Source organism: Oenanthe melanoleuca, chromosome 3, assembly GCF_029582105.1.
Source record: "Oenanthe melanoleuca isolate GR-GAL-2019-014 chromosome 3, OMel1.0, whole genome shotgun sequence".
NCBI lineage: Eukaryota > Metazoa > Chordata > Aves > Passeriformes > Muscicapidae > Oenanthe > Oenanthe melanoleuca.
Genome location: NC_079336.1, coordinates 4,879,885 through 4,896,774, shown reverse-complemented (window position 1 = coordinate 4,896,774; position 16,890 = coordinate 4,879,885). Strand labels below are relative to the sequence as shown.

Sequence of the window (16,890 nt, the reverse complement as noted above, 5' to 3'; positions counted from 1 at the left end):
ATTTCACCCTCTTTCGTTCCTAGATATAGTATTGCACAGTAGGTAAACTATGGAGGTACAAGGAAGAAGGAAAGAAACTGCTCATAGCCTGGATTTCCCCCCTCTCTTCTTGGGAATTATGTCTACAAACACTGCCAGACAGAAGACTTGGTTAGAAAAAAATATTGTGTTTTAGTTCAGCATTTCTTACCCAGAAAATGATATACACAAGAGCCCTGACTTCACATGTCCAATGAGCAAAATGTGAAACCTAGCCAAAAAAACCTGCTCTGGGAAGCTGAGGGGCAGCAGGTACCATGTAATGGCTACAGTCAACATATTTAATATATTATAAATATTTTACTAGTTCAAGTTAGACTTCTAGATCTGGGAGAATTTTGCCACAGCTCATGGGAACAATTTTTTTGTTGCAATTCCTTGAGCACTTTGGGTTCAAATTAACTCGCTTACTTCTCTTTCTTACTGCAAATTAATAAACCGGTTGAACTTAAAAAAAGAAGGAAAAGAAAGAAGAAGAAAGCCACAACACTTTGTTAAAACCGCTGAGTTTCAGCTGGTATCATGTCAAAACCACTTGAAACATGAAACTAGAAATCTTCCTAGGTTGACTCAAAGACTATGTCTATACTAGGAGTGCTTTACCAGGAGAGGAATGCTGGTGTACAATGCTGGCAAAGGACTCTGCTGTGGATGGAACTGTAGCAGCAGAAGTCAGTATTAAAATCAGTCTGGGGAATTGAGCCAAGAGCTTTGTTGACAGACTTGCATCTAGGTGAAATTCTCCAACAATTCTAACAATTGGTCAGGGGTAACATCTCTTTACACCCTGGATAGACACAAACATGTCAGCACAAATTTAGAATCTAGAAATGCCCAAAGTTTGATACAAGTTGTTTTGAAACTCTTTTGAAAAATTTAACCAGCTCTGACTCTAGAAAACACATTGGTTTATTTTGTAGGCTTCACAGTTTTGCTGCAAACTTCTGGAGTAGCTGCAGTTAAACATTTTATTTCAGCCTTCTAATCTGTGACACATGGTGGGTGCCTTATGATTTCTCTCAGCACAATGAAATCTGTCTCTCAGCATGCAATCATAAATGTTGCATACAACCCTCACGAGCAACCTTTGGAGATTTCTCCATAACCCAGTTCGTTTATTGTAACGTGGTCAGCACTGGTGGTGGAAGGGAACCACCATGTGAGAAGATTGTATTATTGTTCTAATAAAAAGACCATTAAGTGCTGGCTGCTTCCCTTAACATGAGTGCAAAATAACAAGGCTGAATAAAAATGTTCATTCTATTGTACACTGAAGGTACTATTGCAACAGAGAGAAGGCAGAACAAGGTGGCAGTTAGAGTTTCATCAGATCCCTGCTCAAATGACCTGGATTGCCTATTTTAGATTTATGGCAAAAATATAATAAAACAAAATTATTAAAAAAAAAAAAAATAGAAAAGAAAAAAAAAAAAAAAAAAAAAAGGAGAAAAAAAAGAAATTACATTTTCAGCTTCAAGCACTATAGAAAAATCCACATCCCACCTAGCTTTGCTTGGAGAACATCCCCCACCTCTATAACAGCCTCTTTGACTACAGCTGAGACACAATACCCATAATCAATTACTACCAATGCCTGTGCAAGTCAAACCTATGGTTCTGTCTCTTACCTGTAATCTGACTCTGTCCTTGTGGATTAAAAGGACTTGGTGCAGAGTTCAGAGAGGGCCGTGGGCTCTGGGTCGGGACCCCTACTCTCATACTGGGATGAGGAATGCGCCCTAAATCACTGAGGCGTTCAGAGAACAAACTAGGTTTAGAGTCATCAAGCTTCTGTCTGTGCCCTGGAAACAGCAAATCATAAAATAAAAGCGTTAATAACAAGATTTAGTAATTTAACACACCCCCAAAAAAACCCCCAAATGGTCTAAAAGGACCTGTTGTTAGATTTAATGGATTTACAGGTATCTCAGCTACCCCCAATAACACAGAAACATTGTGAGGGGGTTGTGTTTTGGACATGGTTGTGCTGGTGAAAGCCTTATCGAGCACAGCTGTGCCCATACATGTGTAACATCTACAATTTGGATCAAAATAAGCACTTATCAGGATACCCACACAAGGTCTTTTTTGTCTTTTTTTTTTTTTTTTTTTTTTTTTTTTTTTTAATTTCTGCTGCTTCAACTACCCAAGGTAGTTAAAGAGGTAAACTTTCCCTTCCAAAAGCAAACCTCATAAGTACATACAACTTATCAACTGAGACAATTGCTCCATGCCTGCTTTATATTGTGGATTTTTGCTATGCTGTGGATTTTTGCTAAGAAAATGCAAGCTTTTCTTCTCCCCTTATTTTTTTTGTGGGTTTTTTGTTTTTTTTTTTTTTTTTTTTCTTTAACTCTCGTATAGTTAGTCGTTAGCTTTCATTCCTCTGGGAGATTTTCCAAAAAGTAATTAGTGTCTGTCAGTTGAGAAGATCAGTATCTAAGGAAAACCTCCAAGGCTGCTGGCCAGGAACACCCTGGCATGGTCAGCCTTCCTCAGTGCTCCTACTGCCCTCACCCAAAACAGACCAACTGCCCCTGGATATATCTGGAACACTCATTTAGGGGTGTTTTGCTATCAAAATATGAAGGGGGAAATGGCAAAAGCACTGGGATGCCCCAATGGTCCTGCTCATGTTGTCACTGAGATGTTTCAAGAGCAAGGGCTTTGCTTCTCTAATGGTGGTATTTTTGCTCCTAGGTTTAATTTCTTCCCAAAGGATGCTCTTTGTCCAGTGGTGCCTTTGAATGCAAGGTGCAGAAGGTGTTATTTCTACCATTCAGCACACAGAGAAACAGGCATGCACAGAGATTAAGAACAGGACTAATTTTACTTAACTTCAGCCATTCATAAATCAGGCATCTAGTCTAAACTCTTCTAATGTAGACTTCCTCTTTGGTTAATGGAAAGAAATAGCTACTTCCAGAGGGCAATTCATCTCATTTGTCTCTGACACTCGCCTTAAAACAGCATGATTCACCTCCTGAATTTGCTTTCTCTTCCTTCTCTGATCAGAGAGGGAGCACACATGACTGGTTTAATTAGACACCCTCGCCATTAGTCAACGTTAAATGGAATGAAGCTTACTCTAAGTTGCAGATCAAGGTCACACAAAAAGCCTCTGGCAGAGCTGAAAGGGGGGGCCCAGACCCCTTAATTTCATCCCAGAACCACATCTGCCTCCATCCCTACAAGCAGTGCTGGGGCAGTGGCACAAGCAACAACTGGGGTGGGTATTTTAATGCTTTTAACAATAGGAAGGGTCCCTGGTAGGGTTTAGGCTTGAACCCTTCCAAATAATCAGCAGTGGTTTGAGATAATCTGTGTATCCCACAGCAGTATGAATACAGCCAGCTGTCTGGAGTCTACAAGAGTTCAGCTCTACAGATATGGGAAAATTGTTCCATCAGTCTTTAGACCAAATCACAATACTGTTTAATTAATTTTAGAAGTGGAAATGAGGCCACTGGATCTTTTTAGCAGGTTACCACTGCTAAAAAAATGTTTTTTAACAGTAATTCTCACCACAGTACTGAGTACATGGGTTCACACCATCTGATTGGTCCCACAATGCCAACATGACACACAGGCAATGCAATATCCAAACTAAATAAATCCAAACTGGATTCAGGGAAATCAAAGCTCAAGACAGAGAAGGATTCAGATTGGGAGATGAGGGGAAACTTGATGGGATTTAACTCTCAAGAAACTTCTCTAGCAATTTAAAAAAAATTAATTAGCTGACCCATAATTTGGTACTTTGAAGTCTGGGTTTTCTCCCCCGTAATGACTCAGTCTAAAAGCACGGGGTAGGCGGGAGCCTGCTCCTTAGGGAGAAGTGCTGCTCCATGTGAGAGCTGCCATGGGTGTCTGTTCCTCTCTTCAGAAAGCATCAATCACTTTAAACAGGGAATGCTTTATGGTGGGCTTGTAAAAACTCCATAATAGCAGCTTAATTAACAGGCTCTAGTCTTGAGCATTATATTCTCAATCCATTTAAACTAAGGTTTGTACAAGTTGAGTGCTGCTAAATCTGAAGTTATTTTTACACACATGTGCAATTAGTATTCTCTTGGGATTTCTCCTTCTTCTTTTCTTCCACAATTTTTAAGTATTTGCTTTTCCCTTTGCCAGTCATATTTTCCACTCTATTTTTTAAAGACATCTCCTTGCCCTCCCTTTTTTTTCTTCTGCTTGTTCCTGATCATCTTTGGCAAATTGAGCAACCTGGGATAGTGGAAGGTGTCCCTGCCCATAGCAGGGGGTTGGAATGAGGTGATCTTTAAATCCCCTTTCAACCTAAACCATTCTGGGTTTCTGTGAAATTCAAGAGGTCTCAAAGTAAGGCAAAAGTGGTCAGCCCATCTCTGGTCTCACACACCACAGTTGATTTTAGCTGGGAATGAATTCACTCCCAAAGTGAATTTTATTTAGAATTTCTGCAGAAAAAACCCTGTGCTATGTTCATGTAGTGACCTTTTAGCTAAAGAACCACAACAAATTGGTGCATAATCTATTTCAACTGTCCTCAGGTAACTCAATAAATAACTTATTACACAGGTCATCACTACTCCTGCAGTAACCTGTGCCAGATAACCTTAAGTCTTGTTTTCATCACATTCTGTTTGGTCATATGTAGCTTTGTTAGGAAAGAATTTATACTTAATTATGTGCATTATTGCAGACCTCTGGATAACAGAGCACTTCAGGATAGACAGGGGAAAAAAAGGAAAAAAAAAAAAAAAAGAAGGGAAAAAAGGAAGGGGTATACAGAAAGAAGAAAAAAAAATATTTCCACATCTGGTAGAATTGAAATGATCTATAGATGTGTGGGTTTGGGTGTTGCCACTTCCCCCCACCCGCCCAAAGGGAAAAAAAAAGAAGAAAAGTGGGGAAGAGAGAGCTCTATGCACATCTGGAAGACCCCAGGCATCAATGGAACTGCAAGTCCCCAGAAACCAGCAAGGGGCCAAAGGCAGACTTGCCTTCCCCTTCTGGACATTTAAAATTTAGGGTTGTAACACGGAGTCATGTTGTGACAAAGGGATCCACAGAAGGAGCCACAGTCCCTGAGTGAAATATCCCAGGGAGACAAGATGACATTGCAGCTTGGCACATTATGGTTTCTCTGCTTTGATAAAGGCTGAGACGTGCTCACACTGAAAGTAAGCAGGAAACCCAACAAAACTTTTGTATTCAGGAGGTGCTCACAAAGGCGTGTGGGCAACTTAAATAAATGTCCTGCCTTGATTTCTGTGCAAAAAAAAAAAAAAATCCTGTTATGTATGGAGGAGCCATGAGGTATGGGCTGAAAACACTCTAAAAAGACCTTCTGAGTAGCACATAAGCAGCAGCAATGAAATATGTGATACATGTTTAAAACTCATTCCACAAGCTGCTTTTCATCTCTCATTGATATATGTGTCCGTTGACAGAGAAATTCCTGATCCCAGGGGAGTGTGCTAAGAAAAGCTGTATTCCTCAGTCTCAGTACTGAAGCGTAATTTTATTTCAGGAAAAAAGATTAGGGTAGCAAGTGTGGATAGCTGAGGGAGAATCCATGATCTGCTGCAGCAGTGAGTACATTAAAAAGCAATATAAAAGCTACGTGAAGAATAGAATAAAATAGTGTTACAGCTACTCCAATGCCTGCAACACTGCATTAAGTGCCTGTTGCTCTCTTGCAAAGATGAATTTGTAGAATGGATTGGGCTTGGAGGGAAAAAAATGCTGGTGGACATCAGCAGTCTTGGATGTGAAATGTTGTCAAAAATAAATGGAAGCTGACCCTGAGTCTTTGGCAAAGGATGGGACCCAGTGGCCACTGGAAAAGATCAGGCCACGGATGAGCAGATGGGAAGGAGATGAGAAAAACTGAGAGCTCATAGTCAAGAGCTAAACAAGCTGTTCTGATTTGTCTGCTGGCAAAGTACAAAACACGCTGGATATCAGAAATCCAGTGTTTCCTCCAAAATAACAAGAAATATTCTGATTCTTCACCACTACTCAGCTGTTTCAAGCCAAACACCAACCTGAGTATAAGTGTTTGGAGACAGAAATATTGTCATTAATCCTCTCCAGTGCCAATTTTGGCCATTCTGCATGAATCAAACCAGAAATCATTACTGAGACTGCTATAAGGTCAGTGAAAACTGCAGCCAGCCAGCCAGCCCTGTGCTGTTGCTGCTGCTGGCCAGCCCAGCACAGCCCCAGAACACAGTTTGTGTGGCCCTTGGAAGCTGAGGTTCAATTATCACATCCCAGGCATGGCAGGAGATGTGAGGACTCTTCATCTCCAGCTTAATCATTTCAGTTTAAACTAAGCAAAGGACTGTCTCCCAGATCAAAGCAAGGCAATCTCGAGTCTGCTGGATGTGGTAACTGGAAGGGGACGTGAGCTCGTCTCTCATCACTGAACTTCCACCGCTCTGCTGGAGAAGGCAAGATGTAAATTGGGCTGTGGAAGAGGCTGACTTGCAGAATGTAAATGTGGTGTTGATGCTTGAAGATTTCTACCTCCTCAGGGAGGAGGGGTGTGCGTTTTTATCTTTCAGCTTGTGGGTGTGGAACTGAAAACTAATCAGATTATGCTACACGTGGCCTTGCCAGATGCTGACACTCAGGGACTCCCTTTCTTTGTACCATGTACACCACCCACCGGCTTTTTTGTGTGGTTTTTTTTTTCCTGGTACCCAGGAGATCTGGTTACCAGATTTTCAGCAGATGCTTTTATCACTCTCCACTGGGTTAGCTATTTTCAGTCATCACCCAGTTCTATCTTTTTCTGCCTTTGCCTTAACAAGGAGAAGTGTTGTGGGAGTCAAGTGTCTCCGTAAAAGAGCCAAGGGATGGCAGAAAGGCCATGGCAGTAAGAGCCTGGGCTGTCACCTGCTGGAGACACATTTCCTGGGACTTCCCAAGCAGAAAGGAGGGAGATGACCCATTGTGAAATGCCACCATGGCTTCTGTTTGCTCTGTGTCACAGATGCACTCAGCACCAGACAGTGAAATTTGGAGTCATTCACTGCAGTGACTACTGCTGGAAAAAACAGACAAAAATTCTTTGAACTCAAGGACTAGTAAACCAAGGATTTCTACAGCTCTGGGTTCAATGAACCCACTGGAAAAGGGACTTCTCTTCAGGTGAAGGGGTGGCAGAAAGAAGAATCACCTGGTTCATGACTTGTAAATTTGTAGTCTGTGCACCTCTGTCTTTTGACTCCAAGAGAAACACAACAGAGATCAAGAACCCAAGTTTTGATTATCCCCACTGTTCTCCAAAGGTGAAGTGCTTATAAAGGTAAAGAGTGGGCACATTTTTTCCTACTAACCCTATATGTCTTTGAGACAAGCCCTGGCAAGCCCTGTCTCTTCTAACACTGGAACACCAGCAGCATTCCAATGCACACTGTAGTGTGCACTCTTCCACATACACATTGTAGGAGACAATTTCACATCACAAAAAACAAAAACTACCTGTCCTCTGAATTTCATCACAAATTCTCCTTAAATTCTCTTTGCAGGCCTACCTGCATTTCATCCTGTTTGATCCTGTGGATCAGGGGTAATCAGAATTGGCTGGAATGGTACTGGATTCACTGAATTCAGCTACAGGCTGATAAAGCTGAAGTCAAGGGACCCACATTTATGCCACAGTACAAGAGTTGAGACCTGAGCCTAAGGCTTCCTAACAGCTGTTGTGCAGGGACTGAATAATGCTGAGCATTCAGCATGAAGCAAAAATATTCACTGTTGTGTTACAAATTTCAGACAATACTGCAGCAAGATGTCACTCCAAAGCAGTGTTAATCTATGCACTGGAGGTAAAAATAAGGGAGCCATAAACCAGAAGCCCAGAAGATTCATGTTAGCTCTTTGCAAGGAAAAAACCTCTGAAGAAATTTGTGAGAGTCTCTCTTGTGTCCCTTGTCGTGTGACAAATTGTCATCCAGGGCTGGTTTCTCCCCACCCAATCCTACTGAATGCACCCAATCCAAAGTTCATGGAAAAAAACCCCAAAACACAAGCGCCAAACAATTTTTGCCCAGGAAAGGAGAAAGCTTGGAACCCTGCCAGTCTCTTAGGTAAAGACACAATTATGAGAAGAAAAATATAATCCACCCAAGAGACATAATTACATAATTAGGCCATAGGCTGTGCATAGGAAAGGTTCTTATAGTTCATAAAACAAGGAGTTACATAGGTGCAGTAACTGTAGTTAATTCACTCAATGAAGAAAAAAAAAAGTTTGTTTTTTAAATAGCTGAGGGCACCAGTTTGCATTAGACTAGGAGCTTATTCTCCTGACTGTACACAGAGCCCTGCCCGTGCCAACAGGAGTCACTCAGGCGCAGGCAGAAAACAAGCCCCTGTCTCTTTTTGTTCTTAAAAAAGGCATCATTTTTTACCCAAAGCAGCTAAAGCCTGTACCTGAAACGACTGCAGAGAAAAGGAAATAAATAAAAACAGATGAATGCACACAGTGGAAGGGCTCAGTTCCTGTGAAACAGATCTAATGTATCCATTTGCCAAAATCCTAATGAGCTCCTCCTCCTGGACCCCTGCTCTGCAGACTGCTGGTGTGGATCCAAAAGGGCCAGATCCAGATCCTGGGGGAAGCAGTGGCATTACCACCTTCCCAGAGCTGTGGCTCCTACCCTGGGTGAGCAGAAGCAGAGAGAGGTTGGAACCTCAGCACTGATACCAAACCTTGGAGCATCTCTGGTGTCGATGCTCATGTCCCCACTGATTTACTGGGAGAAAAGGAAAAATCCTCTCAGCTCATCCCACGGGCAGCCTGCCCAGCACAGGACGAAAAGAGTGGGTTGGAGGGAGGAAGGAGCAGAAAGGGTGAGAAGAAATGACCCATGAGGTTGTAACCTGTGTCCTTTTGTAGCCTTTGTCATTTTAGAATGACTCTGAAGTTTTTGAGGATACAAAGTGCTTTCTAATATTTTAATATTCTAATATTCAGCTGGGGGCCGTGAAGAGCACGGACTGAGCTGAAAGGTAGACACAGAGGCTGGGTGTTTTCAGCAGACTGCAACAGCTGCAAAGGAGCCTCCTGCTCACAGAATTTCTCTATGCAGAGAGGTGAAAAATGCCTCCTTGAGCAGGGCTCCAGGCTGCTTGTCTGGCAGCTGAGGGACTGATGGGGGCAGGTGGCAGGGGCCAAGCTGGCCAGGCACAGCAAAGGGAAAGGTGTGTTCAAGCAGCAAAATTGGAAGTTTTAACAAATGCTAAACAATGCTTTCAGAAAAAGGGCAGGCTGAGTAGGAAAGGGCTCGAGTGGGCTTGCTTTTGCACCAGTTCCCTCCTACCCTCCAACTCATCCCAGAGCTGCAGGACTCATCCTTTTGCACCAGTTCCCTCCTACCCTCCAACTCATCCCAGAGCTGCAGGACTCATCCAGCCCAATGCTCTGACTGCACTGCAGATGAATGAGCCAGCTCTCCCTTTGCTGCATTGGTGGGGTTGTCCCTTTCCCTTTTCTTTTTGAAAAACTTTCAAATTCTGATTAGGATTTTGAAGCAGTGATGGGGTTGTCCTGTTCTCTTCTCTTTTTGAAAAAATTTTTCAATTCTGATTAGGATTTTGAAGCTCGTTCTGCAAATTTGAGCAACACACCATAGGATCATCAGCCCAAACAGGACAGGTCAGGGAAGGAGCAGGTGGGATGATGCTCTACCTTCACCTTTATCCACCCTTGGTGAACATAAAGGAATCTGTGTTCACATGTGCCAGGAAACCAGCTAAACATTGCTGGCACAGCCACTTGGAGACATTAAAGACAACTCATATAAACAGAGACTGTCACGCAAGTCTCGGTTCCTGCCTTAGCTCCTTTTGCATGCTGGTATCTGTTACACTCTCCCCCTCCTCCTCCCCCTTTTCTCATCAAAAGCAGGGATGAGGGAGAGCAAGGGCAGTCCCAAAAAGCTCAAGAGCTCCTCATTCTGATTTACCATTCTCATGAACGCAGAAAACCTTTGAGGAGTAAGGTTCCCCTCCACCCTGCCAAGGAGGCAGCTATCCTGCAAATATCCCACCAATTTCTGCTGCCTGCTTTCTGCAGCACCAGGCAGTAAAGATCATAGTGAAGAAGGGGGTAAAGGGGGGGAGAGAAAAAAAATCTCCTTGAACTGGCTTCCCTCCATCTGGCAGGAGGGGATGGTTTTCTTAACGCTTGTGAAACCTGATTACTTTAAAAGAATGAGAAAGTGGGGGGATGATGTAAACACAGCCATTAAACCAGACTTAAGGCGCTTAGTTTAAATCTAGTGTAGAGCTCTCGGATGCTGCACTGCTCTCTAGACATCAATAGGTGCATTTTCATTTCTGGTTTTGTTTTACACCCCCAAAACCAGGAGCTCACTGCACGCTGAACGCTGCGGTTACAGTGGGAATTCAGGCATGGAAGACACAACAGTTAAGCAACAATGGATGGATGTGTGTGTGTATTTGCTATCTTTCAACAGATTGTTTTGCTGTGTTAGAAAGCTACTGTGTTTATATCCATGCAGCAGGTTTTAAGCAGACTGTTTAAACTTGAATAAAGCGGGACATTTCTAAAATAACCTTGCTAACACAATTCAGATGGCTAAAGAAACCTGAAAACGTGGTTAAAAAATAAAAAAAGATGCCATTTCAATCTACACTGGTGGGTAACATGATCTAAACTCTGAAAGAAAACAGTCTTTACAAGTTCAGCTTGAAGGATTATCTTGTGTATCAGCACCCTCTGTGGCAGAGTAGCATTTATCCACGTATCCACCCATGTTAATGCTGTTGCATAATTTACTACAGCCGTGATAGACAGATAATTGCTTTATCCACCCAAGTGTAATAAACGGAGTCTGCTATGTTAATCCTTGTGTTCTTATTGTCGGCAAATGCCAAGTAAGGGAGAGACGTACACTGAGAACTCTGTCCTCTCCTTCCAAAACTACTGGAGTTTACTCACCCTCAGACCTGCTAAAGTGTTCTTACTGCATTCCAATCCCCTGCCTGCAGTGCCAAGTATTTTGAGTAGTATCAAGTTATTGTTATATAAAGGGCACCTACACTCAGGCTATATGGAGGCAGAAGCCAGGATGTAGCAGCCTTTAGGAAAATTAAAAATAAAAAAAAAAAACCACCCAACCAGCCACCCTCAAACATCTTTTCCTACTCAGTAAGTAAAACAGGCCAAGTATTTTCTGTTCCTGGGCATAGCACAGAAAGTAATTACCTGTCCTTCTAAAACTGGACATCTATTCAGTTTGTGTGGAGTCTGTCTGACTGCTGAAAAATGTCATTTAGCTGCTGGCCCATCAGTGTTTTCCACAAAAATCTATAAAGATTTTTTATTTTGAATGTCAAAAACAGGCGTATCCTTTAAAAGGTTTACAGATTCCTGGCGGCTCCATGAGCTTAGGCTTGTGGCATCAAATTTGTAATGACAGTTTGATGGATGCCTCCCTTTCTTCCTCCTGAAAGGTATAAGGAATTGGTGGTTTCCCAATAAAAATTACGCTTAACACCATTCTTTGCTCTTATTTTTACTCCCAAGTGCATAAAGTGCCTGGTGCTGCTGGCAATGAGTGGGTTTAGGGGGCATTCAACATTCAACAAGGCATTCAACTTTCTGTGTACTCAGAGCTCTTGCACAAGCACCTACATGATGTGCAAGCTCTGAGGAAGGACAGCCTTAAGCAGCACATAAACACTGCAGCTGGGCTTAAGTGAAGAAAGGTTGGCCCGAAGATGTTGCCAACAATCCTGCAGGTGAGTCGCAGTTTTTAACCCTTGCTGTGCTCCACCTTTCCCTGCCAATGCCAGCAGGGCCATTTCTGGCTCAGGTGGAGGCTGAGATAGATGAACTTCTGCTTTCAGGTCTTCAGGAGAAAGAAAAAGTAGGTTTAAATTTAAAATTAAGAAGAAATTCTTTATTGTGGGGGTGGTAAGAGACTAGAAAAGGTTGTCCAGAGAAGCTATGTCTGTCCCACCCCTGGAAGTGTTCAAAACCAGGTTGGGGCTTGGAGCAAACTAGTCTAGAGGAAAGTGACCCTGCCCATGGCAGGGGGTATTGGACTGAGATTTTTTAGGTTTTTAAGGTCCTTTTGAATCAGAACCATTCTATGATTCTATGATATAAAACACAGACATAGAGATGAATAAATGGGGGTTGGGTGTGACAAAGTTGCCCACTGATACTGATACAATATCACTACTGATATTGACATGGAAGGTCTTTTATGCAACTTCATTCAATTAATACTTCCTTTAATAACTTGGATGATGCAATACAAAGCACAATTATAATACCTTTAGCTGACTTCCAGTAAGGCAGAATCTTCAGACTTGGAGAAATAGGTCAGAATTCAGAATGAACTTAGCAAGGAAGAGAAATTGTGCTTGACATGTCATTAGTAAGATGACATGCAGTAAAAGTTAAGTGCTTTGTGTTACACTTTGGAGCAAGAAGCCAAATGCATCACAATGACAAACCTATTAACCAGCAGCACTGCAGAGGAGATCTGGGGGTGGCAGGGAGTTGCTAGTTGAATATGAGTCAATAATGGCATTCTGGTTTTTTTTCAAAAAAATGAAGTAAATGCATTTCTGAGAAAGATTAATGGTCATGTTGCATACAAGACATAGAAAGTATCTATTACAGGCTGCTCAGAAGTGGTGAGACATCAGCTGGACTGCTTTATCCAGCGTGGGACACCACCCTCTAAGAAAGATGCAGACAGATGAGAGAGAATCCAGAGAAGAGCAACAGGAGTGATAACAGATTCAGAAAGTATGAGCAACATGGAAAAGTTGAAGGAAATACATTTGTTTAGTCTAGAAAAGAGACGAGCAGGAAAAGACATGATAAGAGTAAAATGTTTTCTACAGAAAATTGTAATCGATTGATCTCTGTGTCAGCTGAGAACAGCACAAGAAAAAGCTGCCTTCAGCTGAGGTAGAGATTTAAGAGATTAATGTACAGTATTAGCAAATTCCTTTTTAAGTATAAAGGAAAAAAAAACACAAACTCCAGACTTGGTAAGTAAGAGGAAGGCTCAGTACTGGAGGATTTAAAAATTTGGACAGATGTCAGTGATGATCTAAGTATATCTAATACTTCCTCTGAGGAAAAATGGACTAGGTCGCCTGAGGTTTCCTTTAGCCCTCCTGTTCTGGGGCTGAGTGATTGTCTGTGCTTCGTGAAGTCACGTACACAATACTTTGAACATGAGTCCATGCAGTCAGCAGCTCCTGCTCTCTGAGGGCCTGATGCTGCAAAGAGCTCAGGACCCTGAGCTGCCAGGAAAGGGCACAGCAAAATGCAGGCAGTGTCTGCTCAGCTATTCCTCACTACAGAGAACCCACAGGGGTTTGGAAATTCTGGTCTCAAACCCTCTGTTCCAGGGTTTCCAGCTCTAACTTCAGAAACTATCATTCTAAATTCAGAAGTTATCATTTCTTTGCCTGACAGTGGATATTACAAGACTGACTTCACCATTAATTTTGAGAGCAGGACTCTGAGTGTCCATTAGTTTTTCAGGATTACACAACACAGTAAAACTAGAATTTCACACCCAGTTCTTGAGAATATTTCTGCAACGCCCAGTGAAGGTCCAGATCCTAATCCATAATTGGTTTTGGTTGTTGCTTTCTTATCTGTGTGTCTGCTGGTTACTCAAAGAGAGACAAAAAAAAAAAAGAGAGTCAAAAAATAACCCTGATCATTCTCTTGTTAAAACTTCTCTCCATGCTCGTGTGAAGAACAAGAGACATCAGAATGGCAAATTTCTTGGGGAAAAAACCCCAAACACCAAACCCAGAATCTAAGGTTTTGGACAAGCTATATCTTCTGTGAGAGTGTAAGAAACTCCTCAATACAGTGGACTATAAAATCTTGGGATTTTCCAACAAGACCACCTCATTATTTACACTATTTCTTCCTGAAAGTGCTTAATTCATAATTAGCCCTTTCGGAGTTTTGGGGGGTTTTTTCTTTTTTTTCTTTTTTTGGTGGAAAGAAAAGCTCCTTTCTACTGTGAGTTACCCAAACCCAAATCTCATCCTTGCTACAGAAACTCCATCCCTGCATACATTCATCTCACACCAAGCCCCTGAGCCCTAAGGACGGCTGCCTCTACTCCAGACCAGCTGTTTATTAGCATCATGCCCAAAAGTGATGCTAATAAGATGCTAAAAAATTATGCTAATGAGATGCCCAAAAATGATGCTAATGAGATGCCCGTTGCTGGCCAAAGTTAAGCCTGTCTTTGTGGGCTCTGCAGGTGTTAATCCAGTGTCTCAGCCAGGTGTTCAACCTGCTCAGGGGTGATGCCTCTGACAAAAGCCCCGGGGGACAGAGGGGAGGGAGGGGAGTGACACAACCGCATTTGGCCGTGAAGAATGTGAGATTTTTGTAAGAGCTCTGGCAGGGGGCTGACCCTTCTGCCGACAGTTGTTAAAGTTTGTTTAGTGACAGGGAGCCTCCCATGAACTTAAAAACAATAGGAAAACAGAGTCCTGGGGAATAAATCTCGCCCCCTGCCCCGGCTGCCTGCGCGTTTGGCTACCAGAAGGTAACAAATCCCCAGGAATGCGGGCGGTGGGGGATGCTCCTGCTGCAGCTGGAGGGTGGCCAACACAAGCAGCGGGTGATGCCATTCACAGAGGAGAACACCGGGAAAAGCCTGGGAAAGGCTGTGGCTGCTGCAGGGGGAGATGTGCCCTCCGACAGGAGGCTGGTCCTGCAGGGAGCTGCTCAGGAGCTTATCCCACAGAAACCCCAAATCCTCTGCTGCTGCTGCCAGCCATGCCAGATGGAGTAGAAAGTGAGGGTGTCCTCAAAGCAGGGCAGAGGAGATCAGTCCAAGAAGGACCTGAGTTTTATGTATAAATTCACGAGTCTCCCTTGCCCACACACCAGGAGAACTCAGAGGACATTAACTTCTGGTCACTGGGCAGGACAGAGCATTTGAGACAAGGAAACCACTGAAACCACTGATTTGTCACCAGGCCCCTGTCCTGCAAAATCCCAGCTGGATTTTTAAAAGTAGAATATAGTTCACAGGCTTTACTTTTACCCTACTGCAACTATTTCATGTTTTCACTGATAAACAGGATTCTACTTAGGCATGACTGAAAAGGGACTTTAGACGAGGGTCTGGAATGATAGGACAAGGAGAAATGACTTTAAACTAAAAGAGAGGAGAGATAAAATATATTTTGGGGAGAAAATCTTGTGAGGGTGGTGAGACCCTGGCACGGGGTGCCCAGAGAAGCTGTGACTGCTCCTGGATCCCTGGAAGTGTCCAAGGCCAGGCTGGACAGAGCTTGGAGCAACCTGGAATAGTGGAAGGTGTCCCTGCCCATGGCAGGGGCTTGGAATGAGATGATCTTTAAGGTCCCTTCCAACCCAAAAAAAAAAAAACATTCAGTGATTTTATGATGCTGTGGGTGCAATCCTCTGGAAAAAAAGAGAAAAATCTAATGAACAGAAGCTGTAAATGTCACAAGTTTCCAAAAGGGCAGCTGTGTAGTTGACGGCTTTCAAAGGGTACACAAGCACATGCATACAGCTGTGTGTATATATAGGTGTATATGTACATATATGCTTCCAGCTTGGAAAGATGTTAGAACAGAAAGATTTTAGGATCATCACTGGCAGGTGTTTTGGATAATTTCTATTTTATTAATATTTTGGTGCATCATTAAGTTTGGATGTCTACTACAGAGCAGCAATGGCAACCATCCCTGCAATGCAAGAGTGGCAAGGAAATTTTATTCTGCTCTACTAAAGAAGGCAGAAATAACACTGAAGTACTTAAATTCTGGAAATACTCATTATCCCTGTGCTATTAATATCACCTCAATAGCTCATTCTATTTAAAGCAAGTTTCTTTCTTTGGGTTTTATTGTGTGGGTGGCAAATCCTTATTTAATTCAGAGGATAAAAATGTATGACCCTACAATTGGAAATATGGGATTGTCTGGGGCCTGAGCCATCTGCCAGAGCCATGAACAGAGGCTTTGCCACCATCTTCAGTGGGAGACAGCCTGGCCTTTACTAGACTTTACAAGACTTTACAGCTTGTACAGATTCAGATTTTAATATTTGCTGTGATTTTAACATCATATGACTCATTTTAAGGAATAATATAGCTGCTTTCACTGTAATGGTTACAGTTCTGTCTCTGCAGGTCCAAAACTTGATCCCTCAGTTATGGAATTTAGGTATGAGTTCTCTAGTCTACCTTTTAGCCTCACTGTTTGCTTTTTTTACACAAAGGAAATAAGGCACACTCCAGCCATTGGCTCCATGCATTAGAGGACGACGCTTACATAGGAGAGTTTCCTTCTTCTGTAAGTACAATCCTGATTTAATTCCACCAAAAATGATGGAAAATAGAAGGCAAAGTGCTCTTCCCTTTTGTCCAAGAAAAGTAAAACGAGCAACCCTGGTGATGTTGAAGAAATTGGATATCTTCTAGTGGTGCCTTGCCTTGGTTTTTTTAATAAGCAAAACTCATCTGTCTTAACCAATTTAAATGAAGTAAAAAGGCAACAACAGAAAAGAGAGATGGAAAACTTTTTCCAGCTTCAACACAAACTCTGAGGAAGTCAAAGCTTAAAAAAAGAAAGTGATTTTTTCACTAAGTCTGCAGACGGCTCAGCATTACGAAAAAGGAAGAAATCTGGTTTTTAACTCTTCTCCAGGTAGGATGGATCATTCCTTGTCCTTTCTCTCCAGCTTCCCACAAGGTCCATGGGATTATTCTCATTTTGGCAGCACAAGGGAGTTTAGCTGACAGTGTCCCCAGCCTTGACCAGTTTTGAAATCAAAATATGTTGTTCCTCCCT

The 16,890-nt window shown here is 42.5% G+C and overlaps 1 protein-coding gene across 5 annotated transcripts in view; it reads right to left on the bottom strand.

Annotated features, from left to right (window-relative positions):
• The window catches only part of RUNX2 (RUNX family transcription factor 2), a 157,638-nt gene that overhangs the window by 100,570 nt on the left and 40,178 nt on the right, over nucleotides 1-16,890 (bottom strand). For 3 of the 5 annotated variants that reach the window (XM_056487547.1, XM_056487545.1, XM_056487548.1), the window contains exon 4: nucleotides 1,668-1,841. The exons of the other annotated variants lie outside the window; for them this stretch is intronic. In XM_056487547.1, the coding sequence (XP_056343522.1) occupies nucleotides 1,668-1,841 (174 nt within the window). The remainder of the gene's footprint in view (nucleotides 1-1,667; nucleotides 1,842-16,890) is intronic. 5 annotated transcript variants of the gene reach the window in all.